Source organism: Betta splendens, chromosome 24 (genome assembly GCF_900634795.4).
Source record: "Betta splendens chromosome 24, fBetSpl5.4, whole genome shotgun sequence".
Lineage (NCBI taxonomy): Eukaryota > Metazoa > Chordata > Actinopteri > Anabantiformes > Osphronemidae > Betta > Betta splendens.
In genome coordinates this window covers 6,860,580-6,879,549 of record NC_040901.2, presented here as the reverse complement: position 1 = coordinate 6,879,549, position 18,970 = coordinate 6,860,580, and the positions used below count along the sequence as shown (strand labels likewise).

General features: G+C 44.6%; 3 protein-coding genes across 6 annotated transcripts in view; all 3 read left to right on the top strand.

Annotated features, from left to right (window-relative positions):
• The first annotated feature begins 780 nt into the window (after nucleotides 1–780).
• sel1l (SEL1L adaptor subunit of ERAD E3 ubiquitin ligase) lies at nucleotides 781–9,273 on the top strand. Of its 2 annotated transcripts, none has more exons than XM_029140900.3 (21): nucleotides 781–1,313; nucleotides 1,442–1,479; nucleotides 1,900–2,089; nucleotides 3,199–3,366; nucleotides 3,530–3,635; nucleotides 3,992–4,154; nucleotides 4,252–4,305; nucleotides 4,405–4,464; nucleotides 4,563–4,644; nucleotides 4,764–4,918; nucleotides 5,034–5,090; nucleotides 5,171–5,239; nucleotides 5,406–5,483; nucleotides 5,609–5,671; nucleotides 5,781–5,868; nucleotides 5,969–6,117; nucleotides 6,344–6,509; nucleotides 6,641–6,715; nucleotides 6,841–7,013; nucleotides 7,149–7,277; nucleotides 7,403–9,273. In XM_029140900.3, exons 1-21 carry the CDS (start codon nucleotides 1,226–1,228, stop codon nucleotides 7,673–7,675), a joined length of 2,424 nt encoding a protein of 807 aa, XP_028996733.1. In that variant the 5' UTR covers nucleotides 781–1,225; the 3' UTR covers nucleotides 7,676–9,273. The 2 variants fall into 2 exon arrangements, with proteins under 2 accessions (XP_028996733.1, XP_028996732.1); XM_029140899.3 differs by having other exon boundaries at nucleotides 6,638–6,715.
• A 137-nt stretch (nucleotides 9,274–9,410) lies between these two features.
• si:dkey-177p2.18 (phospholipase B1, membrane-associated) lies at nucleotides 9,411–13,317 on the top strand. 3 transcript variants are annotated; one of them, XM_055506367.1, is made up of 17 exons: nucleotides 9,411–9,545; nucleotides 9,790–9,854; nucleotides 9,988–10,078; nucleotides 10,208–10,266; nucleotides 10,369–10,436; nucleotides 10,545–10,588; nucleotides 10,688–10,808; nucleotides 10,904–10,955; nucleotides 11,036–11,116; nucleotides 11,211–11,276; nucleotides 11,363–11,454; nucleotides 11,551–11,632; nucleotides 11,735–11,836; nucleotides 11,974–12,069; nucleotides 12,209–12,280; nucleotides 12,395–12,543; nucleotides 13,066–13,317. In XM_055506367.1, coding segments are annotated over exons 1-17 (1,296 nt in total). In that variant the 5' UTR covers nucleotides 9,411–9,490; the 3' UTR covers nucleotides 13,067–13,317. The 3 variants fall into 3 exon arrangements, with proteins under 3 accessions (XP_055362342.1, XP_028996734.1, XP_040925435.1); XM_029140901.3 differs by lacking the exon at nucleotides 13,066–13,317 and having other exon boundaries at nucleotides 12,395–12,929; XM_041069501.2 differs by lacking the exons at nucleotides 9,411–9,545; nucleotides 13,066–13,317 and adding an exon at nucleotides 9,587–9,677 and having other exon boundaries at nucleotides 12,395–12,929.
• A 1,486-nt stretch (nucleotides 13,318–14,803) lies between these two features.
• Nucleotides 14,804–18,970, top strand: part of chga (chromogranin A) — a 4,765-nt gene continuing 598 nt past the window's right edge. The window contains exons 1-8 of the mRNA XM_029140903.3: nucleotides 14,804–15,112; nucleotides 15,383–15,432; nucleotides 15,841–15,934; nucleotides 16,574–16,642; nucleotides 16,728–16,820; nucleotides 17,553–17,846; nucleotides 18,377–18,759; nucleotides 18,871–18,970. The exon at nucleotides 18,871–18,970 is cut by the window's right edge and continues 598 nt beyond it. Of these exons, the coding sequence (XP_028996736.1) occupies nucleotides 15,067–15,112; nucleotides 15,383–15,432; nucleotides 15,841–15,934; nucleotides 16,574–16,642; nucleotides 16,728–16,820; nucleotides 17,553–17,846; nucleotides 18,377–18,759; nucleotides 18,871–18,954 (1,113 nt within the window). The 5' untranslated portion in view covers nucleotides 14,804–15,066 and the 3' untranslated portion in view covers nucleotides 18,955–18,970. The remainder of the gene's footprint in view (nucleotides 15,113–15,382; nucleotides 15,433–15,840; nucleotides 15,935–16,573; nucleotides 16,643–16,727; nucleotides 16,821–17,552; nucleotides 17,847–18,376; nucleotides 18,760–18,870) is intronic.

The following is an 18,970-nucleotide window of genomic DNA, read 5'->3' as shown; positions in this document are numbered from 1 at the left end:
TGTGTGTGTGACCACAGTGGCTCACCTGAAGTTCAGTTAACTCAGCTAATGGAATTAGCACCTTGGCTGTCCAATGACGTCACCCTGTGAGCCTGAAATGCTGAGGCCCCCCCCCCCTCTCTTGTTGGCAGTGATAAGAATGACCCTCACACAAACAAAGCCTCTTTCTGTCAAACAAATCAGGAGTATACACTCAGTGTACACACACACACACACACACACACACACACACACACACACACACACACACACACACACACACACACACACACACACACACACACACAAACACATACACACACACACAAATGCACTGTGTAAGGTTTGTTCTGCCGGTACACACGTTGTACTCAAGCGCAAATTAAGTAACGGGTTGTAATTTTCCTTCCCAGACAATGTCGACATCGAGCAGTCTTCAGCTTAATTTGTCTAGAAGATAAAATAGAAAATACATGTATTTTCTCTCCCAAAGCACAAAGTCCTACGTTGACATGAGCGACAAATATAATAATCAAATATATATCAAAATATATAAATAAAAAATATTGTCAAAAAACAATAAACCAGGTGATTTTTTTTTCTAATTTAGACAGAGAAATGTATTTTTAATTTGGTGGAGAAATCAAACGGTTAAAAAGTACACGGACCATATGTTTTGGTGTCGTGGACATGCCCGTCAAGTAGAAAAATAATTGTGTACGTATCTGATTGGCTAAAATGTCTTTCCCCCGCGCTGATTGGCTGCTGTCAAGTTGTAGGCGCTCTCATTGGTCAAAGTTTGAGAATAGGAAGTGTCGATCTGTAGTAGGGCTTAACATGGGTAGTTAGCTATAAATCGAACGGTGAAGGTTTTGTATCTGGTCCTTAAACTTCGGTGTCTTGCAGTAATGCTAGGTACTTGTTAATGTGTAGAACGTGTAGATGGGTCGGATGTGTCTTTTGTAAAACCTGAGCCGTGTTTTGTGAGGCTGTGGGTCAACATCATATTAGCTAAACGTCATCTGAGACAATTATCACTTTGCTAGCTTAGCACTGGAATTGGTTAGCTTCTTTGACAGAACAGTCGCTAAAATTAACCAGTGTCGTAACCAGGACGAGCCGGGTTATGTTTTGTCGGACGTGCATACTACTTGTCGCAGTGGGACCCCCCGCAAACTGAATGTTTGGCGATAGAAAGTGGTGCAGCTACAGCTAGCAGCTTGTTAGCTTGTGACCAATAGCAACAATGGGCACGAAGCGGTGTTTAAAGAGCGCAAGAACATTTTATTTTCTGACCCTCATCCTGATAGTCTTCATCAAAGGAATAGCAGCTGGTGAGTATGTGAGTTTGTTGTACAGCTTACTGCTAGGTGATAAGGTGTAACAGAGAAGCATTCATGTGCATAATATTCAAATAACACAGCTGTAATATATATAATAACAATAATAATAATGTTTTCAGATGAAGAACAGCTCGAGAATGACGGATCAGAGCTAAAGGTACGACATGAAACTATTCAAACTGACCATCATGTTATATCAAATCTTGATTTTAATGTTTTTGTGTCTTTTCTAAGCCACCGGATAAAACCTGTTTATATACTTTTGCTAGAGAGGGTTTCTTCACAAATTGGCACTGCCTAGTAGCAGATGTCAGTGTAAAAGTGGTTTCGTTTTGTTCTGAAACTAGTAAACTATGACGTGTTAATTTGTAATTCCCCAAAGACTCAACACAGTTTCTGTTAAATGTCCAGAGCTAATTGGCTGTTAGTCAGGTATATGTGAAAAGCTTCTGTATGGAACCTGATGGGATTACAAATAAATGTCAAAGTTTCTCTATTGCATATATATTTGTAAATGTAATATATTACTGTTGTGACCTATAACATGTTGCTTTGAATAATCTTTTTATCTTTCTAGTCTTATCATGACCCAGACTTGGAAGAAGAAGACACACATGTTGTGTCTGACATTGTGTCAGATACCGACTCTGGTCATGATGTCTCCTATCCAGAAGAGGTGAAACAGTTACCTGGTGATGAGCTGGAGGGAGAGGAGAAGGAGGACCTTCCCGATCAGCCTCCAGTGGCTGAGGAGAAGCCTAAAGAGGGTAAAGACAGGGAGCAATAACTAATTTTAATTAGTTACAGGGAGCTGTAACTATTAGTTACAGGGAGCTGTAACTATTAGTTGCAGGGAGCTGTAACTAATTCACATTGCACAGACAAAAAGAGGAACACTAGTATAGGAACTCTGAGCATGCATCAGCACAACTTCTTGCTTTTTGCTGTTTATTTAATGTGTTAAATGTCTTCAAGTGAGTTGTTTTGCTACTGTTTTATATACTGATCAGACCTGCTGCTTTTCTTGGCCATGGTTTGTTTTCTTGGCTGAAGGAGGTGTCTGACTCCAAATGTCTGTGTGAGACGTAGATCATGAGCTGGCATGCCTTCTGTCAGTTTTAGCAGGCCAATATGTGAGTATTGGGCTCTTTAGAAACTAGAGTCAGAAACTATTGGAGAAAGCAAATGTCTTGAAATTGAAATTCTGCTTGAATTATAATTGTTATCTTTGCTTATAATATGTCATGATTGTCACAGCAGATAATTTATTATGGACTTGCAGATCACTGAATTTGTGACTACAGACCCATAATGTTAACATACGGAAGATAACTCTGTTATTCAGTACATATAGCTGTCCTACTCTGTCACTAGCTTTTCTGACACTTACATTTTTTTAGCCTAAAATGAAAGATGGTTTTGAGAATGAGATGTATCTTTTTTTTTTTAACCTTACTTGACTTTTGATATGATAACCTGTTTTAAGCTTTGCTGAGGCACATATGGGTTCAAAGCAGTGCCAGATACTGTAGGTGATAAACCCCATGAGAAATTAACATTTTGTTGCACCTGTGGCTCCTCTTGCCCTCAGTTACGTCATTTTACATGTTGGCTTATTCGTACTAAGTGTTTGCACAGGTATAAGAATATACACCTATGCACAGATAATAAGCTTGTAATGATTTCTGCTCAGTTACTGCATTTACACTTTCCTAAATTAAATATTAACATGGAATTCTTTTCCAAATTACAAAACGAGACGTGTTTTCTATATATTAGTTTATTATGATTGAGTTTACTGTCATTATAGACTTGAATAGAAAAAACACTATAACATGTTTGTTGTTGTGTCTGAGCCTTTTTTTTCTTATTACAGTTCCAGTGGTGAATGGAGGTACAGCCGACGGAGAGCCCTGCATCTTTCCATTCCTGTTTCAAGGAAAGGAGTACTCTGATTGTACCACTGATGGAAGGGGTGATGGAAGGTTGTGGTGTGCCACAGAGTATGACTATGATCAAGAGAAAAAGTGGGGGTTCTGTGAAAGTAGGTGTTAAATTCAAGAAAACAATTTGACTTTTACAAAGTAACCTAATTTCTTAAAATAGTTCAAGTTAAAGACTTTAAGAAACAAAAACCTATGAAGCTGATTATAGAAAGCAACACGCCACAGGTATTTGAATGACTGTTCCACCTTTTGTTTTCTTAGCGGAGGAGCAGGCAGAGCAGAGACTGCAAGCAGAGGAGGCTGAGGAGAAGTATCAGAATCTCCTGCACATGCTCAATGCAACCACCAGAAGAAGTCAGAAGAAAGAGTCAGTTTCTCACGTCTGATTGCTTTTTTTGAGTCTTTGTGGAGTCACTTGATAAATATGATGTTATGGCAAAGTTTAACTTAATTTTAGGTTTTACTTTGGTGTTTAGCTGCAGGATAAGTTATGTTTTCCCCCCAGACTGTACTACTAAGCTCCAGCTGGGAAAAGGTTGTCTTGTTATGGTTTGAACATCTTTTTTTTTTGTATGTGCTTTATTGCTACATGAATTTGCCCAGTAAATCTTTATTTGTTTGGAGTGTCGCTGTACTGTTACTTATGGTATGTTTTTCAGTGTCAGTGTTTGTTAACATGATATCGCCTAATATCACTATTTTTTCTCATCCAAAAACTTTCAGATTATACGAGAAGCTGCTGAAGGTGGCAGAGAAGGGCCACCAGAAAGCCATGGAGAAGGTGGCATACGCCATGCTCTTTGGAGACTACATGACCCAGAACGTCACCAAGGCCAAAGAAATGTTTGAGAAGCTTGCTATCGACGGCTCTCCCAAAGCTCAGATGGTAAATCATCTATTTATACTAAAAAATGTGAGATATTGGTGCAGTGGTGCTTATTACTATTTACAGACTCTGTTACGTGACGTGTGTTTTTCCACAGGCTCTTGGCTTTCTGTATGCCTCAGGACTTGGCGTGAACTCAAGTCAAGCTAAGGTACGTGTGTGTGTGGTTACATTATATTTTAAAAACCTTAAAAGCTTTGATGAATGATAAATGTTTTTTGTTTTGTTTTGTACTTTCTTTTCTGGTCAGGCCTTGGTCTACTACACCTTTGGCGCACTTGGTGGAAACTTGGTAGCTCATATGATTCTGGTGCGTTGCTTTGTCTGTCAGAAATCCCTTGACTTAATCATTGTATTTATTGGTATTTTAATACGTTACCTGATTAAAAACACATCTTGTCATATTAGGGATATCGATACTGGGGAGGCGTGGGCGTTCCCCAGAGCTGTGAGTCAGCACTAACACACTATAGGCTTGTGGCAAATCAAGGTAAGTATTTACTTCCTGTAATACAATAATACTGTATTCTACTGTAAGGTTTGAAAGTCTTAATCCTATTCATGTAAATCTTTCTTTCCTGTCCCTCTGTGCTCGTTCACCACCTCTAGTGGCCAGTGACGTGTCTCTCACAGGGGGCTCTGCGGTGCAGAGGATCAGGCTCCTGGATGAGGTGGAGAATCCTGGCTCCACTAGTGGGATGTTGGAAGAGGACCTCATCCAGTACTACCAGTTCTTAGCTGAAAAGGGAGATGTACAAGCTCAGGTTGTAACAGTCGTTTCGTTTGTGTCTATTATTGTAATACCCTAAAGTCTCACTGTACTTCACATATTTATCATGATGTGTGATTGTAGTTCTTACCCCTCTTTGTGTTTAATAGGTGGGACTGGGTCAACTACATCTGCATGGAGGGCGAGGAGTAGAACAAAATCATCAGGTGACACTTTTTCTCAGAAATAGTTTTGAAGTAAAGTTTTCTTTTTAATTTTTTAATTAAATTTGTTTTCTCTCCAACAGAGGGCGTACGACTACTTCACCCAGGCTGCAAACGCAGGGAACACGCATGCTATGGCATTCCTCGGCAAGGTGACATGCTCTTTATGCCTTTTGTCTGTGTAAATTGAATTTTTTTGTTTTTTTATTCTACTGTAAAGCATCTTGTCAATGTGTTCACATATTTTGAATAGTTGGATTTTTTTTTACGGCTGATCCAGTTCTGTGTTTGTGAGCTTTAATTTCTTCTGTGTTACAGATGTACTCAGAAGGTAGCGAGTTTCTCCCCCAGAACAATGAGACGGCCCTGCATTACTTCAAGAAGGCATCAGAGTTGGTAAGATTAAAGCTCTACAATAATGTCTTTATTATTTTTTTTCTTCAATTCTGCCTTTTACCATTCTCTGCTGCTTTTGGGTCCTTTAGTCATTTTCATTTGCTGTTTGCTTGTGTTTCCTCCAGGGTAATCCAGTGGGACAGAGTGGCCTTGGCATGGCGTACCTCTATGGAAGAGGTGTCCCTGTGGTAAAAACCCTTTAAATGCATTACAACCAAACAAAACCAGCTTACTGTATGGTAGTGACGCTCTCTTTTGTGTGTCACCCTTTGCTAATAACATGTTATGTGTTTTTAGAACTATGAGCTGGCACTAAAATACTTCCAGAAGGCAGCTGAGCAGGGCTGGGTGGACGGACAACTCCAGCTGGGCACCATGTACTACAGTAAGTGTTGCGCATGTTTGATTGTACATGTGTCTCGTGTCAGTTAAAACCTGACTATATTACTGTGATTCACTGTTCTTGTCGTTCTCTTCTTTATCAGATGGCATTGGTGTGAAGCGCGATTACAAACAGGCGCTTAAGTTCTTTAACCTGGCCTCACAGGCAGGCCACATCCTGGCTTTCTACAACTTGGCCCAGATGCATGCAACTGGGACTGGTGTGATGCGCTCCTGCCACACTGCTGTGGAGGTGAGTCGCCCTGGAGCGAGGGCTGCTTCCTTTTACTAAGACACAAGAATAGAAAGAGTTGTATTACATATCCACCAAAGGTCAAACAGGGTGTTCGTATTTGAGCATCTTTCAGTGTATTCGGTTGGTCTTTCTTTACAGTCACAAGTATGAGAATATAATTTGCTGGTTACACAACAGTTATTGCACTAAACTCTTAAATATTTTGCTTTTTGTTGTTTTTCAGCTTTTTAAGAATGTTTGTGAGCGCGGGCGCTGGTCAGAGCGTCTTATGACGGCCTATGGCAGCTTTAAGGAGGGAGACTCTGATGCTGCACTGGTGCAGTACCTCCTACTGGCTGAGCAGGGCTATGAGGTGGCCCAGAGCAACGTGGCATTCATTCTGGACCAGAGTAAGAGAAATACAAGCTAATGCAAATAGCAACTTAAATGTGGTAAAAAGTGCACACAATTTGCAAACTGGTACCTTACAAAATGTAACGTAGCTTTGTTTTTTTTGTGTGAACTGTGCTGTATCAAGCAGAAGGAGCAAAGATCTTCACTGAAAATGAGACGTATCCTCGTGCTTTGCTCTACTGGACGCGAGCTGCAGCACAAGGTGAACTGTCCCTTCTCTAACTGAATATGATATTGAATCTTGGATTCAATATCAAACATCTTGAAACTGGCTCACATAAAGTACTTTAGTTTATGCTTCTCAATATCGAACGTTGTCTTTCCCAGGTTACACTGTGGCACGGATAAAACTCGGGGACTACCACTTCTATGGCTATGGCACGGATGTGGACTATGAGACGGCCGTCATCCACTACAGACTGGCGTCAGAGCAGCAGCACAGCGCCCAGGCCATGTTCAACCTTGGTTACATGCATGAGAAAGGACTTGGCATAAAACAGGTGAGCAGCAGCTTTTACTAGTAACACACAGACATGAGCCTATTCACGTTCTCATTCCACAGTTGGTGCATTTATTAGCATCTAAGAAGCAAAGACGGGCTTGCGATTAAGAGCTGCTTCACGTCTTCTGTGCAGGACATCCATCTGGCTAAACGATTTTACGACATGGCTGCTGAAGCCAGTCCTGATGCCCAGGTCCCAGTTTTCCTGGCTCTGTGCAAGTTGGGTCTGGTTTACACCTTGCAGTACATGCAGGATCTTAATGTGAGTACTACTAAATGTTTAAGCTTAAGTTCTGACAATTAGCTTAGAAATGGTAAAGGGTGTTTATAAGAAGATTTCTTTAATGGGGAAGAATTGAATTAATCCTCCATCTTGTCTCCTGCCAGATGAAGGAGGCCATTTCTCAGGTGGATCTGGACCAGCTACTAGGACCGGAGTGGGACCTCTACCTCATGACTGTCATAGCCTTGCTGCTGGGCACAGTCATTGCCTACAGACAGCGCCAGCACCAAATCGTGGTGCGCCCCCGACCTCCTGCCGCCGCTCCAGCAACCCCCCCCAGAGCACCTCAGGACCAGCCACAGCCTCACGCCGAGCCACAGGATCAGGGAGAAACGCAAGACCAGGGTGCAGCCCAGGAGGAAGACGAGCAGCAGTGAAAGGAAGTCAGATGGAGTGAGGGCAGTGAGAGACAGACTCTGCCAGACTACTGCAAGGAGCAGCTGGTGCCTTCTATCTGAATACCTGCTTGTGTGAGCACGACTCCCACTCTCTCTGCTCCCCTCCAAAATCTGAAAACACGACTACGACGTTCAATCTCTCAACTCTCTTATGTTTAAAATATGCTGGTCCTTTGCTGAGAGCGAGACTGTCGAGGTGTTTATTGACAGCAGCGTTAAGAGCAAAACGGAGACTGGGGACTTGTTAGCGTGTGACTCAGGATACTCCCAGAAGCACCCGCATCTGCTCCATGGAAATATCCCTGCAGTTGCCAGATCAAATGTTTTCCTCGGACTCGAATAATCAGACTGCAAAGTTGGAATCTAATATGCACATTTAGAGTTTTTACTTTGAGAAAGTTGCACTCAATTAAACTGCTTCAATCCTAATTTTGTGCAGAATTTAGAAAATAAGATACAAGCAGCAAAATGTGAACTCATTTTATTTGAAGCCCAGTCCTGCTGATTAAAGATTCACATTTTTGCAGGTTTTCTCTGAGCATTTTGACAAATTAAATTTTTATTAGATCCTTAACAAATCCCACATACATGTTTTGATGATAACTTAGTTATTTGGGTGTTTGCTTTGGAGTTTAGCAAGGGAGGTTTTTGTTAATTCAGCGTTAGCAACAGTGCTATAACCGTAACTGTACTTAAGCCATGGAAGTTGAACAGATCATTTGATTGATGGAAAATCTTGACTGGATGTAGGTTGTTTATGATTTTATCAGTGCAGCAGGACTCTAGAAAGAAGAAGCTGCTGCTGAAGTGGAGCTGACGTCCATAATGTAAGCAGAGACACACAGTCCAGTAAAAGGAAGCAGAGAACAGTGTTTGAAGGTCGCTGTACGTTCCCTTCATTCACTGGCCACTTGGTCTGGTCCACACCTGCAGCCTGATGCAATGCACCAAATCTGCTTTAACATAATTTCTCACAAAAGCTGAGGAATTCTAATCTTATCAAAGTAGGATTTATGGTATTTGTGTTCATTTTACAGGTGTAGCTAACAAAGTGACCCGTGTCATTTCTGCTAATCTAGAATTCTTCTTGGGTTGATTCTAGTTGTTGAGTCTTACGGTTCATTACTTTAGGAACAGTTTTGTTTTGGGATGTCTGCTTAGGCAGAAACTGGGGCAGCTTTAAACACGACATGGCATCAAACTCTAAATTAATCTGAATTGATTTTTTTTTTTTTTCTTTCATGTTTGGTTACACATTAGCTGTTCTCTGTATATTTCCAGACCCACAACAAAACTCCCAATAGGAGCAAAATGTTAAAATTGGCCATTGATCATAGAAATGTCTAGTTTATTTATTTGATTTGTTAAATTACAGTGTCTGCTTGTTAGAATTTGCTTTCGGGAACGAGGGGCCGATGATTTCACAGGAAGAACAGGAACGTCGCTGCGTCCACACACGTCACAGTTTGTGTGTGATGAAACCAGGTCAAGGTTATTCACTGCATTTTTATCATCACCGTTTGTAAAGAAACAAATAAATGACCTCTGAGCCTTTAATGCTTGACAGGTTAACTTGATTTTTACAGTTTGGCATTATTTATTTTTTCAAATCGAGCAGAACCAGTAGTTTTGAGCTCGCTCTTGCTTCTTTTGGACCTCAAAGCTCCTCACTGGCCCCGCGCTTGTCGCTCAGCTCCGGAGGGAGGGCCGCTCGACGCGGGAGCGCTGTAAAGACCGAGCATCGCATTGTGCAGGCTGTTGGCGTGACCCATTGACTGGCTCATACGCATTACTATGGGGTGGCTTTGGATCGCCGTGGCAACGTGTGTGCTGTGCGCCTCTGTCAAAGGTAAGTGCTGGGATAAGCAGGAGAGCCCATGACACGTGAGCGGTGTATGTATTTATTGTTACAACGGGCCCCTTTTACCCGACACATTGTTCATGATTCATGGAAAATTAACATTGGGTCACAAATGAAAACGTAGGTTAACTATAAGTGGTTGAGTCTGTTTTGTGCAATGATTGTGCTAACGCTGTTTGGGACAACGGAAGCGTTTGAAATGGAAACTTTGGAACCAATGTTTCTCTGCAAGGCAACGACTGGTTGTGGGAATATGAAGAGGGAATACGGCACTACAGCGAGGAGGCCCTCAGCAAGGTACCACTCTGGTTTAACCTTTGATTTTGCTACACAACTGGACTGATTCAATGTATAGTTGTTTTGTTATGAGCTAAATTAAACCACCAGTATTTCTTCATGACTTGTTAATGAAGCTTTGTTGCTTCTTCAGGAGTTTCCTGACAAAACCCGCCCCGTGAGCTTCCAGCATCCGGTGTTCCAGTGCCCAGACATGAGCCCCTCTCCGTCTGTCCCGTCCTCAGGTCCGTCCACATCCACGTCCGCTTCAAATCAACCTGCTCTCGGTGGTTTCCAGCGCCTGCTTCAGTTGAACACACCCGTCTAACACCTTCTTCTCCCCTTCCTGTCGCTCCTGTCGTCCTGTGGCCCAGTTGAATTTGTGAAGGCGGCGGATATCAAAGTCATCGCCGCCCTGGGGGACTCTCTGACGGTAGGTGTCACTGGGTGACGCTCGCTCAGTTCCACAGGTGACGATCGGTGCGTCCCGCGCTCATTAGCTCCTCCTCAGGTCGTTCTCCTCGACTTTTCGCAGACGGCCATCGGTGCCAACGCCACCACTGTCCTCGGGATTCCCATTGAGTTCCGCCACGTTTCATGGAGGTGAATCGTAATAATAGTATAGGATAATCATTATATAATAGTATATATAGAATATGCATCCTTGTTGTTTATCAGCTTGTGCATCATATTTTGTCTCCCTTCTTGTAGCATTGGAGGCTACGGGTCATTTCAGGATGTCGTTACTTTGGCAAGTAAGACGTTTCAATCACTTGATGTGACGGCTTCTTCCATATAAACACAGTCAACCAGAGTAAACACACTAACATGTGTTTCGCTGCTGTGTATTATAGATATTATCAAGTTATTTAATCCAAATCTGCTCGGGGCGTCCCCTGGGAAGACTGTCCACGGGATGGAGGCTCATATCAGCGACACTGGCTTTAACCTGGCTGTGACTGGACACAACACCTTGTAAGGACCCAGCAGTGTCACAGGACGATATGACAAAAGTATAATATCTGTATTTACATCTATGACTAACATGTTGCCAATGCTGCTTTATTAAGCAACCTCCCCGGCCAGACAAGAAACTTGATTGACACGCTGAGAGGTTACCAGGTAACAGACTCTGGTTCCTCTGTTAAGATAAATTCTGTATCCGGACGCATTATCGCATCATTGAAGGCTCCTCTCACCAGGGTCTGAACTTTGAGGAGGACTGGAAGCTTTTGACCATTCTCATGGGCATGAATGACATCTGTGACTACTGCAAAGATAAAGTCTATCCTCCCTTCTTTCTAATGTGCACAGATAAATCAGTGAATGATTATTTTATAGTGCAACTAACCCGCTCAGCGTCTCCACGTTCTCTAGGCTCTCTTTTCCGTGGATAACTTCATTCACTATATGACACTGTCCTTGGAAATGCTCATGAATGAGGTAAAGTGGAAGGAACAAACATATTTAGGTTAATGAGCTATTGTTGAGGCGTTATTGTGGTACTTGAAGTCATATTTTGTGCTCAGGTTCCTCGTATGATCGTCAACGTTGTCCAGATCCTCCCCATGCACACTCTGAGGGAGGTGCAGAAGCCCACCCCAGGGTGCCTGCTCCAGCGGTGAGCCCCTCCTCCTCTAACATCTTTGCCACACAGCTTATTTTAGTCCCACAGTTATGTTTTTGCCTGATTTGTCTGTGCCACACTCTGATTCAGGTCGTTTTGTTCGTGCCTGATTGAGCCAATAGCCAAGTCTCCCGAACTACAGGAGCTGGTGCAGGTCAACCTGGAGTTTCAGGTGGGGTTTTAGCCTCTACAGTGAGAGACCAGGTTTCAGATGACCGCCATCGTCTTTTCCTGTGAACCTAATGAAGATCTTAACTAACCTAAATCCTCCTAGAGACGACTGGAGGAGCTGCTGTACAGCGATCGTTTCTTCAGGGACGACTTCGCGGTTGTTCTTCAGCCCTTCCTCAAACACGCTGACCCTCCGCGCCTCGCGGTAATGTCTCCTCGCATTTAAAAGCCACAATCAGTGCTGCTCACAACACGAGTGACTATCGCTGATCATCATTATGACACATGTAGCCTTATGTTACCATCAGTAACCTAGAGCGTGTGTTTTGTCTCTCTGGGCAGAACGGGAAGGTTGACATGACCTTCTTCACCCACGACTGCTTCCACTTCACCATAAAGGGACACGAGGAGCTCGCTAAGGGACTGTGGAACAACATGGTAAGAAACAACCTGACAACCTGAAAAATACGGGTTCGTCAAGTAATTAGGAAGTTAAAAGACCTAATTTATTATAAACATTTGAAGATGTAGTGTTGATATAATTCCTTCTCATTCCCACCGCGTGTCCTGCTGTAAGTTTCAACCTGAGGGAGGAAAGATGATTGTGAGCAGCTTCTCAGACCCCATCAGCCTCATCTGTCCTCCTGTGGTGAGACAAGTCCACTTAGTTCATGCATTATCAGTGAAACCGTGATAGGAACCACGTTGCAGCTTCAGCTTTGGGATGATTTGCAATTAAATCCTTTCTTCATGCTGCCTTCAGGAGCATCCGTACATCTTCACCCGACCAGTTGCAGCCCGATCGGACCCGATGCTCCTCCAGTGTGGCTCCTCATGGCAGTGGGCCATCGCCCTGCTGTTCTCACTCCGCGTGGCTTTGGGACTGGATTCTACTTTGCTTGGACTGTGCTGGTAAAACGCTTAACTTATTGTTGGTGAGCGACTTTTTCTGGATGAACCTATTAACAGAAAGGTTTTCTATTTTGCTTTTTAAAATGTGTTGCACCAGCTGCACTAACTATAGGAATGGGACAGTCCTGTATGTGTCACCTGAGCCTTTGCGTATGCAGTAATATATGTGAATCTCTCCTGATTAAGCTTCAATAACCCTGTATTACTCCATATGCATTTGCAGATGTTGTTATTAGCACAAAAAGTGATTATTTTACACAGTTTATGTGACATCTGTAATAAAAACTATGTTAAAAAAACAGCTGAATTTTAAATGCATAACTACCTGTTCTTCAATTTTCTCAAGCGTTACATTATGTTCAGTGAAATTTTTAAAAATAAACAAAGTTTCCATCAGTCACTGCGTCAGCCTGGATTTTCTTGTGTGCTTTCACCGCTGCAGCTCCCGGATCTGCTCAGTGAAGTCATTAAAGACGGACCGGGATTCACCCTCCATCTCTCTCTGCCTTGATTTCCCCCCAGAAAGTTGTGACTTTGCAAACTGGAGAGGATTTGGTCACACGTCTGTTTCCGCGGATCCTCAGGCTGCTGCTGGCCCAGTTTCCCCTCTCCTCCCTCCTCCTACCTGCATTAACGTGCACAGAGCACGAGACGGAGCATTAAACCTCCTGCGCATGTTACCGAATGATGAACGGTGAGGTCACTGGTGTTTATCTATGCACATGGAAAAAAAATCCCCATTCAACACAGAGAACATTAAACAGCTATATATGACATGACGTTCCTATTCATCTGGTTACAAAGAGCCCACAGCACAGTGTGTACGGACTCTGTTTAATTAGTCTAATGACGAGGGCAGGTGGATGCTGTATGAAGCTTATCTTTGGTTACCTGTGTTTGCTCAGAAATGCTGGATGGGCATTAAAAGGCGTATAGCATGAATGTATGAGTTGTTACTCTGCATAATGCAGGATAAAATAACTCAGAATGAAACAGGCCCCTTTGAATGTGTTTATTTAGTTAAAGGTTTTTCAGGGAACAAATTAAAAATAGCAATATTTTTAGCCATTATGGCCCATTTTGTATAAACCACATTTGAGTAATGAAATGTATATTTGCTGCATCCTCTTTTTCTACCGTTTCCCCCCGAGGCTGAATTTCAGCCCTTGTAGCTGTTAGATTTTATAATGACCTCATTACTGCATTCAAAGAAAAGCCCCCTTCATGTTTAAACAAAGCCCTCCCCGGTTTACGTGGGACAGATGTGCACGCAGCTCTGACGCAGATTGCTCTTTATTGTCTAAAGCATAATGAGATCGCTGGGATCTCGGCGGATGCAGCAGTAGGAAATTTGAAACGGCAAACAATCCAGCCCACACCTTAGAAACCTTTTGTCTGGCCCTTTTTTTTATTATTATTATTTTAAATGAATGCATCAGTAACAAAAGCGATGACCTCACAGTTTCATGTCCATCTGTGTCTCAGGGTTTAGACAAAACAAGGCAACTGGATTTGATGATATGAAGACAATTACATAATGTAATAATTCATCACATGAGGTCACATAACATGAAGCTACATGCTGTTATTGACTATTATTGAGTAACAACATAATAATTCATGCATTACCTCCACTTTGCATTGGTACCACTTATAATGGGCCCAGTGAAGCATCTCTTCTGCAGCTCCGTCACTATCTGTTGCAGAATATTCTGTAGCCCACTAAATATTAGACGACATATTGTGTTATGTCACGCGCAGCTTAACACATGCTCCTATTTGCCCGCTGATAAGGAAGGTAAATGCTGCTCTGTGAAGGGGTTGTGATTGGTGGAACCCTCCCCCTTTAATCTTAGCCCTTCTCTGGCCACCTGCTCCTGTGATCAAAGTGGGCACTAGCAGCGCTGACAGGAATAATTTTCAATAAGCTGTCACCTAGCAACGCGTTCAGGTAGTCAAGAGAGACATGATACAGTGGCGTACGGCTTTGTCCTGCATGGAAACAGACGTGGAGACGCACGTTTGAGCACAGATTTAACCTGTTTGTTTACATAAATAAAGTCCTTTTAGATTCATATGCATGTTCATTAGTCTGGAGCTTGGCATTCAAGTTGCATATAGTGAGATTATAACAAAACTATATAATAATAAATATTGTTGTATTAAACTCTAGTTGAAACGACTCGCCTTAACCTGCGGCTCCACGCCCTGACGGCCGCCGAGCTTCGCCCAGGTGCACTTGTAGTAATGAGTCCGGGGGTGATGTCACTTCCTGCCTCCTCTAACCTATAAAAGCGGGGGGTTTTGCGGCTCGGTGCTGGTGGAAGGACCGGAGAGGACGCGGGCTGCCGGGTCACCGATGCGGCAGCAGATTCAGCCCACAAATAGCGAGCGGCTCAGTTTGTCTCGCCACAATGCGTCCTTGAATCGCTGCACTTTTCTTTCCAAGACGCGCGGATTTTAACCGTCTGATACAAGCGTTGCCCGTTTTGTCTCTGTTCCTGGAGGGACTCCTGCGTGAAGATGATCGGGAGAGGAGTGCTCGTCTTGGCTGTGCTGTCCAGCTGCGGTAAGAGGAATGCTGCTGAAGTTGATTCACTGTCACTGTCGAGGCGCTTTGTTGGGAGAAACCCGCACGAGGAGACGGGGCCGACGGGCTTCAGCACCAAGGACAGCGGCAAACGTCGCTCCGATTGCAGCGGCGATCAACCGAATCCAAAGCAGGCGCGTGCGTGCGTGCGCGCGCCCGCGTGTGCGCTCGTTAAATAGAGTCAAAGAGCATTTGATCTTTCAAAACAGCAAATTAATGACATGTTGTTATTTTTTTCTCTTCCTGCAGCTTTTTCATTGCCAGTGACTTCAAGTCAGTTGGAGAATGAAGACGTTAAGGTATTTTTTTATCCCATTTGTAATATTAGTATACATGTTAACGTTATAATAGAGCCCATTCATCAAAGTCTTTTGCTGTATCTTTTTTATACACTGGGAGAGACAGAGTTTCTAGAATAGACGAATACTGTACATGAGGATGTGAAAGAGTTAAATACTGTGGAAGAGGAATGAGTAACAGTCACAGATCTGGCAGCCAGAAGCTTTGAAAGATCATCAAAAATCACCAGGCATGTGGGACTGGCTCGACACTCACAATGCACAATGGGAGTTCATCTAAGAGCTTCTTTGAATTAGTGGGCAAGCGAGCAGAGGGACTGCCTTCAAAGAGAAGCAGATGGGTTTTGGTGTAGACGCGGAAGGAGCCGGGCTGAAGTTCAGCTCAACCTCAAACGTCTTCGTCCACAGGTCGTGAAATGCATCGTGGAGGCGCTGGCCGCCGTGCTGTCGAGGCCCCGCTTTGCGCCCGTCAGCCGGGAGTGCTTGGTCACGCTGAAAACAGGTGAGCTCCTCCACGGCGCCGCGCACGCGTAACTCTCGACACTTCCTGCTTTTCTATGAGCGCTCGGTGCAGCGTGGGGTTAATGGAGGGACGCGACCTCTGCCGGGTGGGAAAAAATAGAAACGTGCAGCGGGGTCACTGGTGCTCGGCGAGGACTATTGGGTTACATAGCCGGTGGATTACCTTGATGCCGTCCTTGGTGTAAAAAATCAATCACGCCATTACTCACTGTGCATTTGTGACTGAGAGTGGAAACTGAACACCAGCAGAGGGACGGAGAGGGAAAGGAAAGTCGTAGTAGAGAGGAGGAGAGGGAAAGATCAATGGATGGCATCACAGAACAGTGCAGCATTCCTCCTTTGTTATTGCTGCCTGTACTGTAGTACTGTAGGTCAGCACTGCTGCTGTAATTCACTGGGGGGAGTCTCTGTGTGAGCCAAATGATTCATTGTGCTTGTGCTTGAAGGCAGTAAATTCCAGGGCAATTAATGGACCATCGAAGCACATTGCTGAGTCCCGTGAAAATCGAGGGAGCGATACCTGCAGGATCGTTCCATCACCCGCTCCGCGCTCCTTCCGGTCCCGAGTGGGACAGGACGGCGGAGCGCATTCCTTAACGCCGGCTCGCGTGTTTTGCAGATGACAGGCTCGTTACTATCCTCCGCCACCATCACTTTCTGAGGGAGCTGCAGGAGATCGCCGCTCGGGGTGAGTCACGGATCAGCGCCGGCGCTTGTTTGTGTGACAAGACGGTGGAGCCGGAGATGTTATAACGATGCGGTTTCCGTTGCAGGTAACCAGGAGAGAGCTCAGCTGATGCTGCAGGGAGACGCGGGTTCACCCGACCCCACCACGCAAACGCCTGAGGCCGCGGAGGCTGCAGCCGGTGAGGCTTCGGCGCGTCGGCTGACGGGAGAAATGTTGTTGTTCTCGTCGTAGCTCAACGGCGTATCAGTCAGTTCCATTTCTGAAGGATTCCTAATCAACATGTTAAAATGCACCCGCTGTCAAAGTGATGCATTACTTTCATTATTTCCATTTTTTCCCCCGTTGTCAGCAGAGCAGGACTGACAAACAGGCTGAGCTGATTTAGATTCTGCTGAGGCTTTGCTGTGGACACGATCATGGTCCACATGCTGAGATGCTTCCACCTGACAGCACACATGACTTTGTTATCAAAGATGCACCAACACGGAGCCACAGCACTGAGCATATACACTGTATATATACACTCACTGGCCAGTTAATTCAGAGCTTATTTAGTCAACCTAACTTAAACATTACAACCATCTTCTAACACAATGATCCCATCACCCACCATGACCTCAGTGGTGGACAATTATTAGCTTGCTTTAAAGGTAAAACCTGAGAAATGATAACGTCATAAATACTGTACTGGGTTGAATTAGACTCTGTAGGTGTACCTAATAAAGTGGCCAGTGAGTTGAAGGTGTGACTCCCTTCTTTACCAGATTCCCAATTTATCACCTACGAAGGCAAAACGACGGGCGTAATAAACGGTGGCACTTTTCTTTAAGCACAAAAGCACTACGGTCTTTAACATCAGCAGAAGATCGATTCCTCCCAGTTAATTAAATCCCTCCTCCCTCGGTTCCAGATCGATCCATGCTGGAGGCTCTGGGAGGCGTCGGGGAGAGATCCATCCTGTCCCAGAAGAAGAGGACGGGAAGCGAGGATGAGGAGAAGAAGAGCGGCGGGGAGTCGCAGGAGGACAGCAAGGACAGGTCCGAGGAGGTGAAGGAGGAGCACGAGGAGCGCCCGGAGAGTCGGGTCTCGGAGGCTGTGGAGCGGTGGAGCGAGAGCAAGGCTGCAAAGAGGCAGGAGGAAGAAGAGGAGTCCGCAGAGAAGAGGGAGAATTCAGAGGAAGACAACATAACCAAGGATAAGAACGGTAAGCAGATATTTATACATCTGTATAATTTGTCTTTGCAACGGCTTAATGATAGAAAACATTATAACAACGACAGATAGGCGCTGACAAAAGCCTGACGCCTGGACCCTGAGGTGGGCATGAAATCTGCCTCGTGGCTGAAAGCCTCTGCCCCCACAGAACTGGGTGATTGATGGAAGTGCTTCCATCTACGTGATGAATTTCAGTCCTTCCCCTGGGGGAGCGAGGCCAACGTGGCTGGCACGGTGACGGCGGCCCAACAGAAGTGATTAAACGTCTCCATGTCCTGGAATTAAAATGAGCTGCTGTGCATTTCTGTTGTTTTTTAATTATTTATTTTATTTTACAGCTCCAAACAGATTTAGAGCAATAATAAAAAACCCGAGCTAAGGAGGCAAAGTACAGTTAGTTCCATGCAGCTATTGTGCAGACGTGTCTCCTGATTGCTCCAGCCAGGAGGAAATATGTCATTATGAGAAGTGAAATGTGCTGTCAGTCACTAAACCATCTTTTGTTTTTCTTATTCCCAGGTGCTGCTGGGTCAGAGGAAAAGACAGATGTGCCTAAAAGTCAATCCAAGGAGAAGAAAGCTGATGATGAAGAGGAGGAGGAGGCAGACAAGACACCTGCACCTTCCTCACACAAACGAAAGGAGGGGGAGGGAGGGGAGGTGAAGGGGGAGAGCAAGAAGGGCACAAAGCAGTGGTCCAAGAAGAAGAGAGCGAGGGCAAAGGAAGTGGCGCATCACTCGAAGGAGGTCCCCGATGGAGAGCATGCGGAGGAGGAGGAGAAGAAGAAAGGAGGAGACTCCCCGAGGAGTCCGGAGGAGAAGGAGCTGAGAATGATGGCTCGCCGGGCACCGGAGGAGAGGAGGGCGGTGGAGGAGGAGGGGAGCGCCAGCAGGAAGCCAGAGGTGCCCTTGCTATTTCATACTTTTGGGTCTAGTTTGCGTATTTGTATTTGATTGTGTGTGTGTGTGTGTGTGTGTGTGTGTCCCATTCTCTTTGTGTCGTTATAACGGCAGGAGCCAGAGATCGAAAGCCTGGCGGCCATTGAGTCAGAGCTGGAAGGCGTCGCCCAGAAGCTCCACGAGCTGCGGCGAGGCTGAGGCCGGCCTCGTTACC